Below are 22605 nucleotides of genomic sequence, written 5' to 3' on the forward strand. Positions count from 1 at the left end.
AGCTGTGCCCCTCCCCATAACTCTCACCCCTCCCTAAGACACTGCCCATTCTTTCCCATGACCCCTGCCACCCTCCCCTGCTCTTCTACATCCTCAGTTCCCCTAGCCTCCCACTGCAGACCCATCGGGGGAATGAGTACCTCCTATCTGCTCACACACAGACCACTGCCTGGGCAGCATCTCAAAGGACACCTGGCCATCTGCAAAGCAAGGTGGGGTTCATGTTCAGGCCCTCTCCCTCCTGTCTGGCAGCCCATCAAGCCAACTCTGATTGCCCTCCTCATGCCCACCAGCCCCTCAGTCCTTGGGATCTCATTCTCTGGCCTTTTGTCACTCACATCTGGCCCATCAGAGCATGTCTGTCTTTGGTCACAGTCATGAGACTGTGGGTCTCATGGCTCAGGTCTGGCCATGTGACCCACAGTGGGCCGATCAGAGTTTACTCTGGGATTTGTGTTAGAATTAATGGGAAAGATGCTGTCTTCATTCGCTTGGTGTGACTCAGACTAGTAGGTGACTTGAGTCTCAAGCTTTAAGGGGCCACCTTTAGCCTCCATGCAGGAATAGCTACCTGAAAATGGACCCAAATTATAGGACCAATGATAATAAACCGTTTGTAACACTCACCACATCACTAGCACTAAGACCTTTATAAAAACCAACTTATTTAATCTTTATATCAACCCAGTGACCTAGATACTAGTACTACCCTTAGCCACATTTTGTAGGTGAAGAAAACGAGATCAGAGAGGTCAAGTTACATATCGAAAGGCACACAGCAAAGGTGTGATGGAGCAGTCTCTCTCCGGAATCTGTGCTATAATTAATTACTATGCTGCACTACCTTACCAAGAGATGGAGTCCTGATGACCTACCCTGTGAGCCCCTGGATCCAGCCATACCTGAAGTTGAACCGTAGTCTTTTCATTTATGTAAGTCCACAAATTCTTTGTGCTTAAGTTATTATTATTATTATTACTATCATTATTATTAAGACAGTCTCACTCTGTTGCCCAGGCTGGAGTGCAGTGGCATGATCTCGGCTTACTGCAACCTCCGCTTCCCAGGTTCAAGCAATTCTCATGCCTCAGCCTCCCAGGTAGCTGGGACTACAGGTGCGTGCCACCATGCTCAACTGATTTTTGTATTTTTAGTAGAGATAGGGTTTCGCCATGTTGGCCAGGCTGGTCTCGAATTCCTGACCTCAGGTGATCCACACACCTCAGCTTCCCAAAGTGCTGGGATTACAGGCATGAGCCACTGTGCCCAGCTGTACTTAAATTATTTTTGAATTGTGCTTCTGCGATTTTTTTTTGGGGGAGGGGATTTGTTTGTTTGTTTTGAGACAGGGTCTCACTCTGTTGCCCACGCTGGAGTGCAGTGGCGCAATCTCGGCTCACTGCAACCTTCATCTCCTGGGTTCAAGTGACTCTCCTGCCTCAGCCTCCTGAATAGCTGGGATTACAGGTGCCTGCCACCACGCCCATCTAATTTTTGTATTTTTAGTAGAGATGGGGTTTCACCATGTTGGCCAGGATGTTCTTGAACTCCTGACCTCAAGTGATCCACCTGCCTCAGCCTCCCAAAGTGCTGGGATTACAGGCATGAGCCACTGTGCCCAGCTCTTCTGCCCTTTAAAACCAAGTACATCATGAAAGATACATAACATACCCCCAAGCCCTACCCCTACAAAGGCATCCCTCCACCACCACCACCACCACCACCACCCTCAGCCTGGGGGCCCTCCTCAGGGCACATGGTGATGAGTGAGGGCTCAAGGTTAGAATCCTCGGAGGGGTGAGAGGGTATAGAGGAGTCCCTGGGGCTGACAGAGGCCCACACCCTTACCTCTGATGGTCCCGAAGTGTACATAACCCTCATGCTTGCCCGTGGTGAGGGCCATTATGTACTCAGAGCCGTTGCTATGGAAATACACAGGGCACAGCTTCTTGATGCACTCGCTGGCCAGGACACGAACCCAACTGCCTAGGGAAGTCAGCATGGGGCCTCAGACCCAGGTGGTTGGATCTGGGGCCTCCACCCCCGCCCACATCTCCCTGGCTTTAGTGAGCCTGTTATCTGTCCTCATGTTCAGTGTGGTGTCAGGGAGCACCTGGCAGAGGGCACCCGCTGCCTTTGAGAAAATCCTCCTTGCTCACACTCTGTCCATGAGGGTCAGATTGGGCTGACACCTCCCTTGCACTCCCTTGGCCACAGTGATTAGCATGTGACCAAGCTGGCCAAATCAGAGGCAATATCAGGTTGCAATCAGCAACAAGATGCTCTTTTCTGGGGCTACTGAGGGGCATAAAAGTCTACAGTTACTGGGCAGGGGCCTGAATCACTGTGGCATGCACAAGGAGGTGACTGTCTAACCGTGACAGTGACCCCCTGGTGCAGCCATCCCTGAAACCAACATGCTCCTGGGCTTTTCAGCCACGGAAGCCAATAAACACCCCTTTTCTTTGGCTTAAGCCAATTTGAATTTGGTTCCTCCCACTGTCAAAGTGCCCTAAGAAAGAGATAAAGCAAAGCTGCTGGGGACATGCATTCACTTATGAAATGTAAGTTATAGTCCAATTCCAGTGACTCCGTAAGCTGACAGTTCTCACTGAGATGGCGGGAAAAACCAGAAGAAATAGGAGAGTTTTGGTGTCTTTTTTTTTTTTTTGAGACAGAGTCTCATTCTGTTGCCCAGGCTGGAGTGAAGTGGCACAATCTTGGCTCACTGCAGCCCCGCCTCCTGGGTTCAAGCAATTCTTCTGCCTCAGCCTTCCGAGAAGCTGGGAGTACAGGCACACGCCACCACACCCAGCTAATTTTTGCATTTTTAGTAGAGACGGGGTTTCACCATATTGGCCAGGCTGGTCTCGAACTCCTGACCTCGTGATCTGCCCTCCCAAAGTGCTAGGATTACAGGCGTGAGCCACCACGCCTGGCTTTTTTCTTTCTCCTTCTTTCTTTCTTTCTTTCTTTTCTTTCTTTCTTTCTTTCTTTCTTTCTTTCTTTCTTTTTTTTTTTTGAGATGGCATCTTGCTCTGTCGCCCAGGCTGGAGTGCAGTGGCAGGATCTCAGCTCACTGCAAGCTCCGCCTCCCGGGTTCAAGCGATTCTCCTGCCTCAGCCTCCCGAGTAGCTGGGACTACAGGCATGTGCCACCACGCCCAGCTAATTTTGCTAATTTTTTGTATTTTTAGTAGAGATGGGGTTTCACCGTGTTAGCCAGGCTGGTCTCGAACTCCTGACCTCGTGATCCACCTGCCTCAGTCTCCCAAAGTGCTGGGATTACAGGTGTGAGCTACCGCGCCCAGCCACGGTATCATTTAAGGATTAAGTTGAATAGTCTTTTTCATCTCTCTCGCTTTTTCCTCTCTCTTTTTTTAAAACTGAGTCTCGCTCTGTTGGCCAGGCTGGAGTGCAGTGGTGTGAACTCAGCTCACTGCAACCTCTGCTTCCTGGGTTCAAGCAATTCTCCTTTCTCAGCCTCCTGAGTAGCTGGAATAACAGGTGCCCACCACCACGCCCGGCTAATTTTTGTATTTTTAGTAGAGATGGGGTTTCACCAGGTTGGTCAGGCTGGCCTTGAACTCCTGACTTCAAGTGATCCACCCACCTCGGCCTCCCAAAGTGCTAGGATTATAGGCATGAGCCATCGCGCCCAGCTTTTTTTTTTTTTTTTTTTTTTTGAAACAGGGTCTTGCTCTGTTGCCTAGGCTGGAGTGCAGTGGTGTGATCATAGCTCACTGCAGCCTCAAACCCCTGGGTTCATGCGATGCCCCCTCCTGTCAGCCTCTTGAGTAGTCTGGCCTCCTGAGCCACTGTGCCTAGACTCTCTTTTTTCCTCTCCAATGAGTTTCCCGTGAGGCTTTGCCCATCTGTTTCTCCCTCTCCTCCCGCTCTGTCTTTCTGACTTGCCATGCCCCTCTCCCTCTGACTTTCTCTCTCCCCGTCTGGTCTGTCTTGGTATGTCCTTCTGCCACTGTGTGTGGGCACACGCGTGTGTCTGCCTCTACCTCCCTTTACTCTCACACCCTCTCTTCTCACAGCTGCTCACAATTCCCAGGAGGGTCTGGGTGGAAACCTCATCCCGGCAAAAAAAAAAAAAAAAAAAAAAGGCAAGGCAAGGCCCATTAGGGGTGGGCAAGGGTGATTTGGGGCCTTGGCAAGCTCCTTCCCCACTGCCTCACCCACAGCAATTCCAGCCCCCAGGTACCTTCAGTGGAGAGGTTCACCAGGGTGCCCTCCCCAGGTGTGGGTCCAGCCACAGCACACTCACCACTGCCGCGGTTTCTCTCATAGAGTGTTGTATAGGTGCCTGTAAAATAGTAGACCAGCTGGTTCTGCCGAATGAAGAGGGTGCTCTCGGTGGCAATAGTGTCATAGATGGTGGCCGTGAAGCCAGAATGGGGGCAGTAGAAGGAGCCCACCCAGCAACTGTCAATGCTTAGCTGCAGGGGAGCAGAGGCTAGTGGTGAGCAGGTGGCCTTGGCCTCAGCCCCCATGTCCTGCCTTGGGGGGAAGCTCCTGCTCTGACAGCTGCTTGGGAGGGACACACGTAGCTGCCCCAGGGCGCTCTCCCTGCTCACCCCGCAGCAGCACCTTGGTAGCCAAACCTCCCCCATATGGACCAGAGAAGCAGGTGACCCAGGCCTGAGCCAGTTCAGGCTTCCTGTGCCCCCTGGAGTTGGGCAGTGCACAGCATGCTCAACGGTCCTTAGCGGTCCTTGTGCCCTTGGCTACAGTCAGGGTTATACCTACATGGATACAACACCCCATGCTCGCCCCAAGCGACATTTTTTTTAAAGGCTGGATCTGGCTCTGTCACCCAGGCTGGAGTGATATGATCATAGCTCACTGCAGTTTCAAATTCCTGGGCTCGAACGATCCTCTCACCTCAGTCTCCTGAGTAGCTGGCATGACAGGTGCTCACCACCATGCCTAGCTAATTTTTTTATTTTTATTTTTGTAGAGGTGAGGTCTCGCTATGTTACCCAGGCTGGTCTTGAACTCCTGGGCTCAAGCAATCCTCCCACCTCAGCCTCTCGAGTAGCTGGGACTACAGGTGCTTGCCACCATTCCCAGCTAATTTTTTTTTTTTTTTTTTGAGGCGGAGTCTTGCTCTGTCGCCCAGGCTAGAGTGCAGTGGCGTGATTTCGGCTCACTGCAAGCTCTGCCTCCCAGGTTCACGCCATTCTCCTGCCTCAGCCTCCCGAGTATCTGGCACTACAGGCGCCTACCACCAAACCCAGCTAATTTTTTGTATTTTTAGTACAGACGGGGGTTTCACCGTGTTAGCCAGGATGGTCTCGATCTCCTGACCTCGTGATCCACCCGCCTCAGCCTCCTAAAGTGCTGGGATTACAGGCGTGAGCCACTGCACCCGGCCTCCCAGCTAATTAAAATAAATAAATAACTGTGTAGATGGGAGTCTCGCTATGTTGCCCTGGTCTTGAACTCCTGGCTTCAATCAGTCCTCCCACCTCAGCCTCATTGGAAAGTTCTAACTCATTTAATTCACTAGGCATCATGTTGGGCATGGTGATTGTGTTGGTTTTGTTGGGGTGGAAGGGACCTGAGCTGTACCAAGTGGAAGGAATCTTGTGACTTTGGGGATGTGGGGATTCTTGGGAAAGATCTTTCCCACTGAATGTGGGCTTGAGAAGATGCAGCCTCTGTAGTCTTCAGTTCCAGAAAACAGAACCATTTTTTGTTTGTTTTTTGAGATAGGATCTCACTCTGTCACCCAGGTTGGAGTGCAGTGGCACAATCCTGGCTCACTGCAACCTCTGCCTCCCGGGTTCAAGCAATTATCTTGCCTCAGCCTCCCGAGTAGCTCGGATTACAGGTGCCCATCACCATGCCTGGCTAATTTTTGTATTTTTAGTAGAGACGGGGTTTCACCATGTTGGCCAGGCTGGTCTCGAATTCACAGGCTCACGTGATCTGCTCACCTTGGCTTCCCAAAATGTTGGGATTACAGGCCTGAGCCACCGCACCCAGCCAACAGGACTGTTTTGAGCATCAAGTCAATACAGAGGAATGTGGCCAAGTGCCTGAAATCCTAGCACTTTGGAGGCTGAGACAGGTGGATTGCTTGAGGCCAGGAGTTCAAAACCAGCCTGGCTAACATGGTGAAATCCCATCTCTACTAAAAATACAAAATATTGGCTGGACATGGTGACACGTGCCTGTAATCCTAGCTACTTGGGAGGCTGAGGCAAGAGAATCGCTTGAACCCAGGAGGCAGAGGTTGTAGTGAACCAAGATTGCACCACTGTACTCCAGCCTGGGTGACAAGAGTGAAACTCCATCTCAAAAAACAAACAAACAAAAAACAGAGGAATGTGGTCCAAGAGATGAGGCGAGAAACCCCATCTCAGTGATACTGTTTGAAATCCTGGGCCAAGCAGAGCCTGAAGTCCTGAATTTTTTTGTCTCATGAACCAATAAATTTTCTTCTCCACTTTCAGGAGATGGCTAGTGAAGCTCTCAAATCCATTTCCCCATATTTTTTGGTGATTGAGTTTAGCTGGGCATGTACCACCCAGTGTCCCTTGCAGTTGGATGTAGCCAGGTGACCCCTTCTCACTAGTGGAATGTCAGTGGAAATGAAGTTTGTTTAAAAGAAAATGGCTTGCCCTCTACTTCTGCTCCTCCCCTTTCCCAGTGGCTGCCATCATACAGAGGCCAACACCTTGAGCCCAGGGGATGGTGAAGAGAGAAAATGGAAGGAACAAGGTTCTTCATCTCTGGACTGTTATGAGAATGAGCAATGGCCGGGTGCGGTGGCTCACACCTGTAATCCCAACACTTTGGGAGGCCAAGGCAGGCAGATCATTTGAGGTCAGGAGTTTGAGACCAGCCTGGCCAACATGGCAAAACCCCATCTCTACTAAAAATACAAAAATCAGCCAGGTGTGGTGGTGGGTGCCTGTAATCCCAGCTACTCGGGAGGCTGAGGCAGAAGAATCACTTGAACCTAGGAGGCGGAGGTTGCAGTAAGCCGAGATTGCGCCACTGCACTCCAGCCTGGGCAGCAGAGCGAGACTCTGTCTCAAAAGAAAAAAAAGAGGCGGGCGCGGTGGCTCAAGCCTGTAATCCCAGCACTTTGGGAGGCCGAGGCGGGCGGATCACGAGGTCAGGAGATCGAGACCATCCTGGCTAACACGGTGAAACCCCGCCTCTACTAAAAATACAAAAAATTAGCCGGGCATGGTGGCAGGCGCCTGTAGTCCCAGCTACTCGGGAGGCTGAGGCAGGAGAATGGCGTGAACCCGGGAGGCGGAGCTTGCAGTGAGCCGAGATCGCGCCACTGCACCCCAGCCTGGGGGACAGAGCAAGACTCCGTCTCAAAAAAAAAAAAAAAAAAAAAAGAAAAAAAGGAAGAAAGAAAGAAAAAAAAAAAAAAAGAATGAGCAACAGTCTCTATTTAAGTAATTCCCTTCCAGGGTCTCTTTGTTACAGGATCTATACCTGGACCCCAACCACGGGCCAGGGGAGGATCTGTTTCCTGCGGGCAGTGTGGAAGGGAGTGGTGGAGAGAGACAGGAGCAGGGAAGAGAGGAGACAAAGAGATGAGGCCATCAGGGAGAAATCTCCTTGGTTAGAGAACAAGAATAAGGCCGGGCACGGTGGCTCATGCCTGTAATCACAGCACTTTGGGAGGCCAACGCAGGAGGATGGCTTGAGGTCAGGAGTTCAAGACCAAGCTGGGCAACATGGCAAAACCTCATCTTTACCAAAAATACAAAAATTAGCTAGGCATGGTGATATGTGCCTGCAGTCCCAGCTACTAGGCAGGCTCAGGTAGGAGGATGGCTTGAACCCAGGAGGTGGAGGCTGCAATGGGTCAAGATTGCACCACTGAACTCCAGCCTGGGTAACAAAGTGAGACCATGACAAAAAGAAAAAAAAAAAGAACTAAAACAGGATCATAGGATCTTCTTGTAGTTTCTAAGTGTGGTGATTGGGTTTTCACCGTCATCTGAGATGTGTCTCCCTCAAGCCTTGTTATGGTGTCGGCCCATTACCTGTCTGACATGAAATAAAAACAAACCCAGGGCTTATTTTGGAGTGATGGAAATTTTTTGGAAGTAGATAGTGGTGGTGGTTGCATAATATTGTGAATGAACTAGATGCCACTGATGTTCACTTTAAAATGGTTAAATTTATGGATTTCACTTCAATAAGTTAAAAAAAAATAAGGAACAAGAATTTGGATGCCTGAATTTAAATTGAACTTGTTTTCATTCCTATGAATATAAACACCTTCTCTATGACCAGGCGCGATGGCTCATGCCTGTAATCCCAGCACTTTGGGAGGCTGAGGTGGGTGGATCACTTGAGGTCAGGAGCTCGAGACCAGCCTGGCCAACATGGTGAAACCCCATCTGTATTAAAAATACAAAATTAGCTGGGTGTGGTGGTGCGTGCCTATAATCCTAGCTACTTGGGAGGCTGAGGCAGGAGAATCACTTGAACCCAGGGGGTGGAGGTTGCAGTGAGCTGAGATCACACCATTGCACTCCAGCCTGGGCAACAAGAGTGAAATTCCATCTCGAAAAAAAAAAAAAAAAAAGTCTGTGGAAATTGGCCAGGCACGGTGATCCCAGCACTTTGGGGGGCCTAGATGGGAGAATTGCTTAAGGGCAGGAGTTTGAGACCAGCCTGGGCAACATAGTGAGACCGTGTCTCTACAAACAATTTTTAAAAATTAGCCAGGTAAGGTGGCGCATGCCTGTAATACCACCTACTTGGTAGGCTGAGGCAGGAGGCTCGTTTAAGTCCAGGAGTTGGAGGCTGCAGTGAGCTATGATCACACCAGTGCACTCCAGCCTCGGTGACAGAGCAAAACCCTGTCCCTTTTTTTTTTTTTAAAGTGTGTGTAAATTAAACAATGTCTGAATAGACTTGGCTCAGAACAGAGAAAGCTGACACAGGACAGGAATATGGTCCACAAACTGAACAAATTCCACATAAGCAGGAATTCAGAACCAGAGGGGGTCAGGAGAATACTAATCCACGTGGGATCCTCAGAAATTGTGAGTAGGACTTTTGACCTTGATGGGAGGAGGTTAAGGCAATCTTTTTTTTTTTTTTTTTTTTTTGAGACAGAGTCTTGCTCTATCGCCCAGGCTGGATACAGTGGTATGATCTTGGCTCACTGCAACTTCCGCCTCCCAGATTCAAGCGATTCTCCAGCCTCAGCCTCCTGAGTAGCTGGGATTACAGGTGCCTGCCACCATGCCTGGCTAATTTTTGTACTTTTAGTAGAGACGGGGTTTCACCATGTTGCCTAGGCTGGTCTGAACTCCTGACCTCAGGTGATCCACCCGCCTCGGCCTCCCAAAGTGCTGGGATTACAGGTGTGAGCCACTGCACCCGGCTGTGGGTGCACTTCTTAAAGCCAGTTCTCTGGGTAAACCAACCTGGCTTGGCGTTCTCCTGTAGCTGCACTAATTCCAACATAGTTCTGTCGCTGAAGCCAAAAGATCCTTACTTCAGACACTCCCTCCCTACTCTGGGATAATATAGGCTCTCAATGCCTAATAAGAAACCCTTGGGCAGAGATGTATATTGCAATGCAGAATTTTCCAGAGTGTAGAAGGTAATGGCACATATATATCATTGATTATGGAAGCTATTAACTTTTTTTTTTTTTTTGAGATGGAGTCTGGCTCTGTTGCCCAGGCTAGAGTGCAGTGGCACGATCTCAGCTCACTGCAAGCTCTGCCTCACGGCTTCACACCATTCTCCTGCCTCAGCCTCCTGAGTAGCTGGGATTACAGGTGCCCGCTATCACGCCTCTTTTTTTGTTTTTTTTTTTTTTTTTTTTGAGACAGGGTCTCGATCTCTCTCCCAGGCTAGAGTGCAGCGGTGTGATCATAGCTCACTGCAGCCTCGAAGTCCCAGGCTCAAGCAATCCTCCCGCTTCAGCCTTCTGAGCAGCTGAGACTACAGACTCATGCCACCACCCCTGGCTAAGTTTTGTATTTTTGGTAGAGATGGAGTCTCACTATGTTGTCCAGGCTGGTCTCGAACTTCTGCTCTCAAGCGATTCTCCTACCTCAGCCTCCCAAAGTGCTGGGATTATAGGCATGAGCCTCTGCACCTGGCCAGAAACTATTAACTTATATCATCCTCACAACAATCCTATGAAGTAAATATAAATATTACTCCCATGTTACAAATGGGAATCTGAAGACCAGGTCATTGAACTGCCAGGTCCAGGGTCAGGCAGCCAGGAGGTGGCAGAACCAGGGTTTGAACCTAGGCCCTCTGGCTGTAGAATCTTGTGTTTTTTCTTCATGCTATCTGCCTCTCATGGGGACTGATGTGTCTTTGGGGACTTCTTCTAGAGCCCCAGGCCCCCACCCTATTTCAGGGGCTGAGGCCCAGCTCCCTCCAAGACGCCCCACCCACCATCTGCCCCACACCGTTCACCTCCACGAGAGAGAAGTCCTTGAAGCTGGTGTCGGTCATCAGGATGTACTTCTCATTGGGAATGCCTCCCAGGATGAGCACAGGTGACTGGTCCACAGTGTGCCACAAGGGCCTTGATGAGACACCCACAAAGTACCGGGGCATCAGGTCGAAGAGCTGCCAAGGAGAGACAGGAGGGACGCCAACACTCCCGCCACTCTCCTGAGGCTCCATCTCATTTAGGTCCAAGGCCTGACCTGGACCTACAAGGCCCCACGCGATTTGTCCTTCTCACTTCCTTGACTTCAATCCTTACCATTCTCCCCCTCGCTCCCTCTCTCCCAGCCACACGGCCTCTTCTCTGCTTCTCAGACCTCCCAGGAACACGCCCACCTCAGGGCCTCTGTTTCTCCTGATGAAATGCTGTTTATCCTGATGAACTGCTCTTCCCTTAGTATCCATGCGATTCTCTCCTTGGAAGCTTAACCTTCTCAATGAGGCCTTTCTTGACCATCCTATTAAATATTGCACTCTCCTTCTGCACAGACCCAACTCCCGTTGCCCTGTTCCGTTTCTCTCCAGAGCACTTACCACCCTTTACCCTACTACGGAATTCACTTGATTTTCACAGTTTGCTGGTTTGCCATCTGTCTACCCCACTAGAGTGTCAACTCCAGGAGGGCAGAGATTTGGGTCTGTGTGTTCACTGCTGTGTCCCCATGATGCAACAACACGTGCTCAGTAAGTGCCTGCTGAGTGACTGCATGAATGAATGGGTGAACGCATCGGGATTAAGAATATGGGTATGAGGCCAGGCGTGGTGGCTCATGCCTGTAATCCCAGCACTTTGGGAGGCTGAGGCAGGTGGATCACCTGAGGTTGGGAGTTCAAGACCAGCCTGCCAACATGGAGAAACCCCATCTCTAATAAAAATACGAAAAAAAAAATTAGCTGGGTGTGGTGGCACATGCCTATAATCCCAGCTACTCAGGAGGCTGAGGTAGGAGAATTGTTTGAATCCAGGAGGCAGAGGTTGCAGTGAGCCGAGATCACACCACTGCACTCCAGCCTGGGCAACAAGAGTGAAACTCGGTCTCAAAAAAAAAAAAAAATTGAATATGGGCATGGGCTGGGCACAGTGGCTCACGCCTGTAATCCTGGCACTTTGGGAGACCAAGGTAGGCGGTTCACTTGAGCCCCGGAGTTTGAGACCACCCTGGCAACATGGTAAAACCCTGCCTCTACTAAAAATACAAAAACTGAATTGAGAGTATCACCTGAGCCTGACAAGGTCATTCCCCTGCACTCCAGCCTGGGTGACAGAGTGAGGCCTTGTCTCTACAAAAAATAAAAAAATTATTAGCTGGGCGTGGTGATGGGCACCTGTAATCCCAGCTACTTGGGAGGCTGAGGCAGGAGAATTGCTTGAACCCGGGAGGCGGAGGTTACAATGAGGCAAGATCATACTGCACTCTAGCCTGGGTGACACAGCGAGACTCTGTCTCAAAAATAATAACAATAATAATAATAATAATAATAATGATAATTAATTTAAAAATTAGCTGGATATGGTGGTACATGCCTGTGGTCCCAGCTACTAGGGAGGCTGAGGTGGGAGTATTGCTTGAGCCCAGAAGGTCAAGTCTGCAGTGAGCCATGATTGCACCACTGCACTCCAGCCTGGATGACAGAGTGAGGCCCTGTCTCAAAAAAATATATATATGTGTGTGTGTGTATGTGTGTGTGTGTGTGTGTGTATGTATGTACAGGTATGCACCTATATATATATATGTACAGGTATGCACCTATATATATATGTACGGGTATGCACCTATATATATATGTACGGGTATGCACCTATATATATGTGTACGGGTATGCACCTATATATATGTGTACGGGTATGCACCTATATATATATGTACGGGTATGCACCTATATATATATGTACGGGTATGCACATATATATATGTACGGGTATGCACACATATATGTACGGGTGTGTACACATATATATGTACGGGTGTGTACACATATATATGTACGGGTGTGTACACATATATGTACGGGTGTGTACACATATATATGTACGGGTGTGTACATATATATATGTACAGGTATGTATAGGAGTCAGACAGATAACTTCAAGACTCCTTCCATGCTGAGGGACTATGGGAAAATGGTTCCATCCCTTTGGGACCTCAGTTTTCTCCTCTTTATAATGGAGTATGTGAGAGTACGTCCCCTTGACGGGTCACTGGGGAGATTAATGGGATCTTCACGTGGGGCCTGGCATGAAGTTGGTGCTCCCTAAATGGGATCTGCTGCTTGTCTGGGAAGTAACCAGGGCATCAGCCTAAGGCCCAGACCATTGTCTTTTTCCCCTGCCCAGATTCCCTCACCTCATCTCCCACAGTGAATTGGATGTTATTGTCCTGGTCTCTCTTCAGGAAGCCATTGATATTCACCTGGAACCTAGCAGCAGGTGCAGGACATGCGCAGGTGAGGTCCCAGTGTCAGGGGTTCCACAGCTTGTAGCTGCCTCTCCTCTCCCCATTCTCTCCCTTGGATCTCCCACTGGCTCCTCTGGGAACCCTGGGGTGAGGAATTCCCCCGGAGTCCACCCCGGCCCCCGTCTTGGGAAAGGGTACCTTTTATCTGGAATGAAGGTCCCCAGGCCATTGCTGCTGACGTCCACACGCATGACCACACTGCCATTCTTGATGGGCATGGGCGTGTACCAGCTCATGCTACACACTTCCTCTGCCACGCACGGCTCTGCAGGGAGGCCCTGGGCACTGAAACTGCTGGGGCCTCCCAATGGCTGGTTCCAGGCCCCAGACCACACTGGGATCTCCCCACAACTCCCCATACCTGCCTCCACGCCATGGGTCCCACTGGGGCTTTTGTGTGGCCCCTCTAGGCCATGGAATGTGCTGAGCTCCTGCCCTTCACATACCCTCCTCAGATCATGGCCCCGCAGAGGCCCCCAGCAAACCCCACACCCCTGCCAGGCTGTGACCCCTCCCGCCTCACCCAGGCCCACCTTTGCTGCGGAAGGGGGCAGCCTCCATCTGGATCTGCAGCTGCTCCATCTTCCAGCGGTAGAAGTTGACTGGGGACTGGAAGGTGACCAGCACCAGGGGCTTTAGCCCCGTCAGGTGGCCCATGCGCACCAGGTCCTCAGAGGGCTGAGGGTGAGATGGCCCCACAAGTGTGTCCTTATGGTAGCCTCTGGGTGCCCCCTGCCTTGAGCCCGCCTCTAACAGTCTGTCTCCTGGACTGTCCAGGGGCAGCACACTGTCCACCATGTGATGGTCAGAGGACATGGTCTAGGTTTGGGGCTTGGATGGGGGATGGGCCAGCCTAGGAGGCGGCAGAGGGGCAAGGGGCTGTGGAGGGAGTCAGAGGCCTTCCTGGAGGAGATGACTCCAGAGCCAGTGTCTGCAGACAGAATGTGCATGTAGGGAATACACAGGGAAGGGCCGCATGGGATGAACAAAACTGTGCAGGTGGGAAGGATGCTGGGAAGGTGGGAGGGATGTGGCACCCAGGGTGCTGCTTTCCACTCCAGGGATTCCCAGTTCCAGGCTTAAAAAAAAAAAAAAAAAAATTAGAGAGATGAGGTCTCACTACATTGCCCAGGCTGTCCTTGAACTCCTGGTCTCAAGTGAGCCTCCCACCTTGGCCTCCCAAGTGCTGGCATTAAAGGCGTGAGCCATCTCATCCAGCCCCCAGTCTCACTCTTGAGGTGGGCTTCCACCCTCTCTGCAGCAGACTTTCTGCCACCTATGCAAGTCAGAGGACAGCCAGGTTCTGGGCCTGGAGCTTGGGGTGAGGGTAGGATGGGGCGGTTACACAGGAAGGGACTGAGGACGAGGGTGACAGGGCATGCCTGGACAACCTCCCAGGGATGTGGGATCCTGGCTGGATAGAAAAGGGTGGGGAGCGCTTAGAGTGGAAATGGGAGAAGAGGAGAAGGATGTTTCAGGCATGTGGACCAGCACCAGTGAAGGCCAAGAGGCATTCCCGAGAGAAGGCGGCACTCAGGCCACCAAGGGGAGGCCCTGGTTGCTGTGGGACCAGGGCAAGGGATTTACCAGATCCAGCCACCTGTGCACAGCCCTTCATCGAGAGGGCTGCCTTTCTTTGCCAGGCTCCTTTCTTTTCCCTTTTTTTTTTAAGAAGGAGTCTCACTCTGTTGCCCAGGCTACAGTGCAGTGGCATGATCTCGGCTCACTGCAGCCTCTGTCTCCTGGGTTCAAGTGATTTTCCTGCCTCAGCCTCCTGAGTAGCTGGGACTACACGCGTGCACCACCATGCCCAGCTAATTTTTGTATTTTTAGTAAAGACAAGGTTTCACCATGTTGTCCAGGCTGGTCTCAAACTCCTGACCTCAACTGATCTGCCCGCTTCGGCCTCCCAAACTGCTGGGATCACAGGCCTAAGCCACCATGCCTTTCTTTCTTTGAAAATTGTTTAATTTTTGTAGAGACAGAGTCTACTCTGTTGCCCAGGCTGGCTATTTCTGTAATTTATTTATTTATTTATTTTTTACATGGGACAGGGTCTTGCTATGTTGGCCAGGTTGGTCTTGAACTCTTGGCCTCAAGCAGTCCTCCAGCCTTAGCCTCCTAAAGTGCTAGGATTACAGGTGTAAGCCACTGAATCTGGCCTTTCTTTTTTTTTTTTTTTTTTTTTTTTTTTAAGATAAGGTCTTGTTCTGTTGCCCAGCCTGGAGTGCAGTGGTGCCATCACAGCTCACTGTGACCTCCACCTCTCCCAGACTTCAGCAATCCTCTTGCCTCAGCCTCCGAAATAGCTGGGACTACAGGTACCGCTACCATGCCTGGCTAATTTTGTTATTTTTATTTTTTTCCCGAGGTGGAGTTTCGCATTTGTTGCCCAGACTGGAGTACAAGGGCGCCATCCCAGTTCATTGCACCCTTCGCCTCCCAGGTTCAGGCGATTCTCCTGCCTCAGCCTCCCGAGTAGCTGGGATTATAGGCATGCACCACTACGCCCGGCTAATTTTTGCATTTTTAGTAGACATGGGGTTTCACCATGTTGGGCAGGCTGGTCTGGAACTCCTGACCTCACGTGATCCGCTCACCCTGGCCTCCCAAAGTGCTGGGATTACAGGCATAAGCCACCAAGCCCAGCCCAATTTTTAAATTTTTTTTTGTAGAGATAGGGTCTCCCTATGTTGTCCAGGCTGGTCTTGAATTCTTGGGCTCAAGCAATCTCTCCCCGGCCTCCCAAAGTGCTGGGATTATAGGTATGAGCCACCACACCCAGCGCCAGGCTCCTTTCAATCCTGTCAACTACACCTGTCCCTGGCCCTGCCTGAGTTCCCATTGCAGAGGAGGAGGTACTAGTGGGGCAGGGACCTCCTTCCTGTGAGGATGACAGTAGCCACTAACACCCTGGTCCTGTCCCAGTCATCTCCTGCCTGGGCAATGCAGCAGCCTCCTCCTTGTCTCACTGCTCCTGCCCTGCTCCCCCAACAACAGGAGGGAGCCAGTGAAGCCTGGAATCAGATCGCATCCCTCCTCTGCATAGGGCCCTCTCAGGCTCTGTCTCAGAGTAAAAGCCAAGTCCTCACCATGGCCCATCAAGCCCAAAAAACCTTCCCCCCTCACCTCCCTGACCTCTCCTCCTCCACTCCCTCTCACTCACTCTGCTCCAGCCACGAAGGCCTCTTCATAGTTTCTCACACATGCTGACCTCTTTCCTACCTCTGGGCCATCGTGCTGGCTCTTCCCTCAGCCTGGAAAGCTTTGCCTGGCTCTCCTAATAGTCCCCACTTTTTATCATTTGAGTCTCTGCTCAGGCCTCTCCAGAGTGACCTTCTCCAACCACCCCCACTAAAACAGTGCCCCTCCTTTCTAACATATTACCTCATTTTATTCTTTGCATTTATTAATACTACTCTCAGAAATTCTTTCATGCCAGCCTTAGGCAACATACTGAGACCCTGTCTAATTGAAAGTCCACTGGTGTGATGGCCCGAGCCTGTAGTCCCTGCTACTTGGGAGGCTGAGGCAGGAGGATCACTTGGGCCCAGGAGGTCGAGGCTGCAATGAGCTATGATCAAGCCACTGCACTTCAGCCTGGGTGACAGCGAAAGACCCTGTCTCTAAAACAAAAAAATTATTGGCCGGGCGCGGTGGCTCACACCTATAATCCCAGCACTTTGGGAGGCTGAGGCAGGTGGATCACCTGAGGTCGGGAGTTCAAGACCAGCCTGACCAACATGGAGAAACCCCGTCTCTACTAAAAATACAAAATTAGCCGGGCAGGGTGGTACATGCCTGTAATCCCAGCTACTTGGGAGGCTGAGGCAGAAGAATCGCTTGAACCCAGGAGGCAGAGGTTGCGGTGAGCCGAGATCGCGCCATTGCACTCCAGCCTGGACAACAAGAGCAAAATTCCATCTCAAAAAAAATAAAACAAAAACAAAATTATTATTTATTTATTTATTTCTTTTTTTTTTTTAACAAGGAGTCTTGCTCTGTCGCCCAGGCTGGAGTGCAGTGGCACGATCTCAGCTCACTGCAAGCTCCGCCTCCTGGGTTCACGCCATTCTCCTCCCTCAGCCTCCCGAGTAGCCAGGACTACAGGTGCCTGCCACCACGCCCAGGTAATTTTTTGTATTTTTAGTAGAGATGGGGTTTCACTGTGTTAGCCAGGATGGTCTTGATCTCCTGACCTTGTGATCCGCCCGCCTCGGCCTCCCAAAGTGCTGGGATTACAGGCGTGAGCCACCGCGCCCGGCCTATTATTTCATTTTTAATGCATTTACTTGCTGATTATCTGCCTCCCCAGACAACTGAATCCACAAGAAAACCTGACCATTTTATTCACCATTGTATCACCTTCAGTAAAAGGGGGGCCTAATTCACAGTGGGTGTTGAGTGAATAGGAAAAGGTATTATTCCCACATGGAGCCTTTTCTATGAGCCAGGTACTGTGCATACTTTACACATATTTAATCACTATATGATTGTTACCATACCCTTGTTAACGATGAGAAAACTTTGGCACAGACAGGTTAAGTAACTTGCCTGAGAACACACAGCTATTATGTGCTTGGCTTCAGAGCCCAACCAATTAACTATAGCCAAAACAATCCAGAAAAAGAGGAACAAAGTTGGAGGACTCAAACTTCCCCATTTGAAAACTTACTACAAAGCTACAGTAATTGAGGTGTAGGCCGGGCACGGTGGCTCACGCCTGTAATCCCAGTACTTTGGGAGGCCGAGGCCAGTGGATCACTTGAGATCAGCAGTTTGAGACCAGCCTGGCCAACGTGGTGAAACCCTGTCTCTATTAAAAATACAAAAATTAGCTGGGCGTGGTGGTGCACATCTGTAGTCCCAGCTACTTGGGCATCTGAGGCAGGAGAATCGCTTGAACTCAGAATGTGCAGGCTGTAGTGAGCTGAGATCACGCCACTGCACTCCAGCCTGGATGGCAGAACGAGATTCTGTCTCAAAAAAAAAAAAAAAGAATAATCTCACCAAATGGTACTGAGACAACTGGATATGCACATGTAAAAGCTTGGACCTCACACCATATACAGAAATTAACTCAAAATGGATGAAAGACCTAAATGTAAGAACTAAAACTAAAAATCTCTTAGAAGAAAATATGAGTAAGTCTTCATGATCTTTAGTTAGGCAAGGCCTTTGTAAATGACACAAAAAACACAAGCAAAAAAAAAGAAAAAATTTATAAACTGGGCTTCACCAAAATTAAAAACTTTAATTCCTGCTACTCAGGAGGCTGAGGCAGGAGAATCACTTAGGACCCAGGAGGCAGAGACTGCAGTGTGCCGAGATCGCGCCAATGCACTCCAGCCTGGGCGACAGAGTGTTAGGAGAAGCGGAAGCACGGCTTGCATGTCTGACATAATGTAAAAGAGTCTTGGAACATGTCCGGGGTCCAGGGTCTAAAACCCCTTGTGGCCTTTGGAACACCAAGCTCTGTGCTAAAGGGCGGTCAGGCTACCCTGATGCACCATAATCTAAGCTCAGGGCATAAAATCCCTCGTGGCTTGGATAGAATCCAGGGCCCGTGGCTCTGGAATGTGTCTAGACTTGCTGGCTCCTTGCGCTCCCAGGATTGATTGTATCTTGAGTTAAAAGAACCTGCTCTCCATTATCTCAAGTAGCAGAGCAAATGCTAAACCATCACAGCTTTAAATCATGTGCTTAATGCATCGCATCCTTTTGACCTCCACATTCTCACCACCTGTTTCTTTGTTGGATTACCAATAAATAGGGTGGGCTCCCAGAGCTCGGGGCCTTAGCAGCCTCCATACACTAGCAATGGCCCCCTGGTCCCACTTTACTTCTCTCTCTCAAACTGTCTTTTTCTCAATCCTTTGACTCCACCGGACTTCATTGCCCACCCCCTCATCCCGCGCCCTGACCTGGTGCTGGGTCTGATCACCCCAACAACAGAGTGAGACTGCATCTCAAAAATAAATAAATTAATTAATTAACGAAAATAAAGACAGGGTCTCACTCTGTCACCCAGGCCAGAGTGTAGTGGCATGATCACAGTTCCCTGCAGCCTCACCCTCCTAGGCTCATTATGACGATCCTGCTTTAGCATTTCTACAGGTGTGAGCCACCATGCCCAGCCAAATTCACCTAGGCTAGTCTTGAACTTCTGGATGCAAGTGATCCTCCCGTGCTGGTGTGGTGGCGTACAACTAGTCCCAGCTATTCAAGAGGCTGATGCAGAAGGTTCACTTGAGCCCAGGAGGTCAAGGCTGCAATGAGCTGTGATTTCACCATTGCACTCCAGCCTGGGTAACAGAGTGAGACCCTGCCTCAGAAAAATAACAAAAATAACAATGGTGAATTTTATGGTGTGTGAATTATATATATGGTAAACTCCTACTCATAGCTTTAAAAACCTGGAACAAGGCCGGGCGAGGTGGCTCACGCCTGTAATCCCAGCACTTTAGGAGGCTGAGGCAGGCGGATCACGAGGTCAGGAGATCGAGACCATCCTGGATAACCCGGTGAAACACCATCTCTACTAAAAATACAAAAAATCAGCCGGGCATGGTGGCAGGCGCCTGTAGTCCCAGCTACTTGGGAGGCTAAGGCAGGAGAATGGTGTGAACCCAGGAGGCGGAGCTTGCAGTGAGCGGAGATCGCGCCACTGCACTCCAGCCTGGGCGACGGAGCCAGACTCCGTCTCAAAAAAACAACAACAACAAAGAAAAAACATGGAACAAAAAAGCTTACTTGAGCACCTACTAGGTGATTGGTGGGTTACTGGGAACTGTACACAGACAGCCTTCTTGAATCCTTAAAGCCACGAGGGTTGGATGGTGCTACCACTATTAAAATATTGAGATGGGGGCCAGGCACGGTGGCTCACACCTGTAATCCCAGCACTTTGGGAGGCTGAGGCAGGTGGATCACATGAGGTCAGGAGTTTGAGACCAGCCTGGGCAACGTGGTGAAACCCTGTCTCCACCAAACACAAAAATTAGCCGGGCGTGGTGGCACACGCCTGTAGTGCCAGCTACTTGGGAGGCCGAGGCAGGAGAATCGCTTGAACACGGGAGGCGGAGGTTGCAGTGAGCCGAGATCGCGCCACTGCACTCCAGTCTGGGCAATAGAGGAAGACTCCGTCTCAAAAAAATAAAATAAATAAATAAATAAAAATGTTAGAGATGGGAAAACCAAGGCTCATAGAATGAGCCTATCCGTGCTGCACCCACTGACCTTTTCCTCGCAGGAGTAGTTGATCTTCAGGTAGTAAGGGAAGCCCAGGTATTTCTGCAAAGAGAGGTTAGGCCACATGTCCAGAAATGAGTGGAGTGCGGGTTCAAAATCCCTTTGGTTCACTTGACCCTGGTCCCCTCACCTGGCTCGGGTCGACGGGTGAGTCCACCAGCATGTGAAACAAGCTGCTCACTGTGTCCACGGGCTCTTGCTCAAAGAAGCTGTCGCTCACACCACTCTCGCCTACCCTCTTAAACTCGTTCAGGACAACCTGCCAGGTGCATTCCTGGAAATCCTTGATCGCCCACAGCTTCCACGACGTCAGGAGCACTGCCAGCAGGGCCCACAGCACCTGCAGGACTCGGACTCTGGGCCACGGAGGACCGGCAGGGAACATGGCTGGGCCGCACATAACGTGGCTAGAACCTGGAGAACGCAGGCGTCAACACCCACGCGCAGGACAGCTCTCTGGAGCCCACTTCTAAGATTCTACCTCGCTTCTGCGCCTCTCACAGCCCTTGCCAGCCACGACCCGGCTCTTGCTCCTGGCCCCGCCCCGGCTCTTGCTCCTGGCCCCGCCCCTGCACTTGCTCTTGGTCCCGCCCCTGCTCTTGCTCCTGGCCCTGCCCCCGCACGGACTTCTAGCCCCGCCTCTGCTCTTGTTCCTGGCTCCGCCTCTGCACTTGCTCCTGGTCCCGCCGCTGCTCTTGCTCCTGGCCCTGCCCCTGACCCTCGTGGGGATCGCACCTTTGCTATTGCTCCGGGCCCCAGCCCTACTAATGTCTCTGGCCACACCCCTGCTCCTGCGCCTCGTTCCGCCCCGCCTCCACGTCTCTTCCTTTAACTTTATCCCCACCTTGCTCCTTATTCCGCCCCCACTCTGTATTTCACTCCTGCTCTTCACCTGGTCTTGGTTTCTATTTCTCGCTTTGACAGTCCCCCTCTTGTGTTTCCCCGTCCTGCTCCTGCCTGCGATCGCACCCGTGTACTTCCATCCGGCTCTGCCCCAACCTCTTGCCCCACCCTCGCACTTCTCTTGGTATCGCCCCTTTCTCCTCGCTCGGGTCTGCCCAGGGCCTGGGTACTGTACCTCGTCTCGCCCCTCTCTCCTCGCTCGGGTCTGCCCAGGGCCTGGGTACTGTACCTCGTCTCGCCCCTCTCTCCTCGCTCGGGTCTGCCCAGGGCCTGGGTACTGTACCTCGTCTCGCCCCTCTCCCGGCCCCTCCCCTGCCCCTGTTCCCGGCCCCGCCCCTGCTCTTGCTCCCAGCAGGGCCCCTGTTTCTTGCCCGGGGCTTGCTCCTCACTCTGCTTCCGCTCCTGGCCCCGCCCCTGCTCCTTCACCTGGTCTTTATGGACCCGTCCCTTCCCCGGGTTCTCGGCGATTGGTTCTTCCCGCGCCGGCCCCTCGCTCCGTCCCGCCCTCCGGCAACGCCCCTCCACCTCGCCCTCCCCGTTCCTGATGGAGACTGTCTCTTCGCCTTGGGATCTTTCCTCGCCCTTCGTTGTTTCCTCTCCCTATACCTTCTCCTTTCACGCCAGCACCAGCTTCTTAGCCGGCACCTTCTTCAGTCTCACCTTCCCCTCGTACCGCGACACCTTCTTGCCCCACTTCTTACTTTTCCTTCCCATGCCATTAACACCTGCCTGCTCTATACCCTGACTCTCCTACCCCGCCCCGCCCTTCGCCCTTCACGTTCGGCTCCCCCTTTCCCTCCTCTGCCAGCTCCCACGACTCTCCCCTCTTTCCCCTGCCTCTCCCCTTCTCGCCTTCCCCCTCCCCTCCCCTTCCTAGTTCCTCCCCGTCCCCGGCATCCCCCCGCCCCGGATGGCACAGCTTTCTCCCCGGCCCCGTGATACCAGTCACTTGGTTAAAACCGGTCAACTGTCACTTGGCCGCAACAGTCCCGCCCCTCTTGCCCGGTCCCAAAATGGCCGCCCACACTTCCACAGCCGACTTCCGCCTTTACAGAGGCACGCCCTCCTCTCACGCTGTCTCCAAGGTAACGCGCAACACTTAAGGCACCGAGGGCTGAGGGCTGTCTCAGCACTCAGAGCGCGGGGCCTGGTCGGCAGAGGGTGCTGGAGACTACGTTTGTGCCAGGAAGGCCTTCAAGGAGTTTCTATTGGTTGTTCTGGCAGCAAGCACCGTCCCTACTTGTCCTTCCTACCCAAAACTTTTTTTTTTTTTTTTTTTTTTTTTTTTGAGACGGAGTTTCGCTCTTTCTCCCAGGCTGGAGTGAAGTGTGAAGTGGCGCGATTTCGGCTCACTGCAACCTCCGCGCCCCCGCCCCGGATTCAAAGGATTCTCTTGCCTCAGCCTCCCGAGTAGCTGGGATTATAGGCTCCCGCCACCACGCCTGGCTAATTTATTTTTTGCATTTTTAGTAGAAACGGGTTTTCGCCTTGTTGGTCAGGCTGGTCTCGACTCCTGA

The 22605-nt window shown here is 51.4% G+C and overlaps 1 protein-coding gene and 1 non-coding gene across 12 annotated transcripts in view; one reads left to right on the plus strand and one right to left on the minus strand.

Moving 5' to 3' along the window:
- CATSPERG (cation channel sperm associated auxiliary subunit gamma) overlaps positions 1–22093 on the minus strand; it is a 35388-nt gene extending 13295 nt beyond the window's left edge. For 2 of the 11 annotated variants that reach the window (XM_055248057.2, XM_055248055.2), the window contains exons 1-10: positions 22031–22093; positions 20316–20599; positions 20174–20227; positions 13468–13612; positions 13073–13199; positions 12824–12896; positions 10443–10598; positions 4276–4447; positions 1849–1986; positions 141–200 (exon numbers count right to left, since the gene is read on the minus strand). In XM_055248057.2, the coding sequence (XP_055104032.1) occupies positions 141–200; positions 1849–1986; positions 4276–4447; positions 10443–10598; positions 12824–12896; positions 13073–13199; positions 13468–13612; positions 20174–20227; positions 20316–20585 (1195 nt within the window). In that variant the 5' untranslated portion in view covers positions 20586–20599; positions 22031–22093. Of the gene's footprint in view, positions 1–140; positions 201–1848; positions 1987–4275; positions 4448–10442; positions 10599–12823; positions 12897–13072; positions 13200–13467; positions 13613–20173; positions 20228–20315; positions 21560–22030 lie in introns of those variants that run through there. The other 9 variants (XM_055248059.2, XM_055248060.2, XM_063621137.1 and 6 more) reach the window with 8 other exon arrangements.
- LOC129467159 (small nucleolar RNA U13) lies at positions 7938–8039 on the plus strand. The gene has a single exon (XR_008652290.1). It is a non-coding gene; the product is annotated as a small nucleolar RNA U13 (small nucleolar RNA).
- Positions 22094–22605: the final 512 nt, after the last annotated feature.

This window comes from Symphalangus syndactylus, chromosome 17 (assembly GCF_028878055.3).
Source record: "Symphalangus syndactylus isolate Jambi chromosome 17, NHGRI_mSymSyn1-v2.1_pri, whole genome shotgun sequence".
Lineage (NCBI taxonomy): Eukaryota > Metazoa > Chordata > Mammalia > Primates > Hylobatidae > Symphalangus > Symphalangus syndactylus.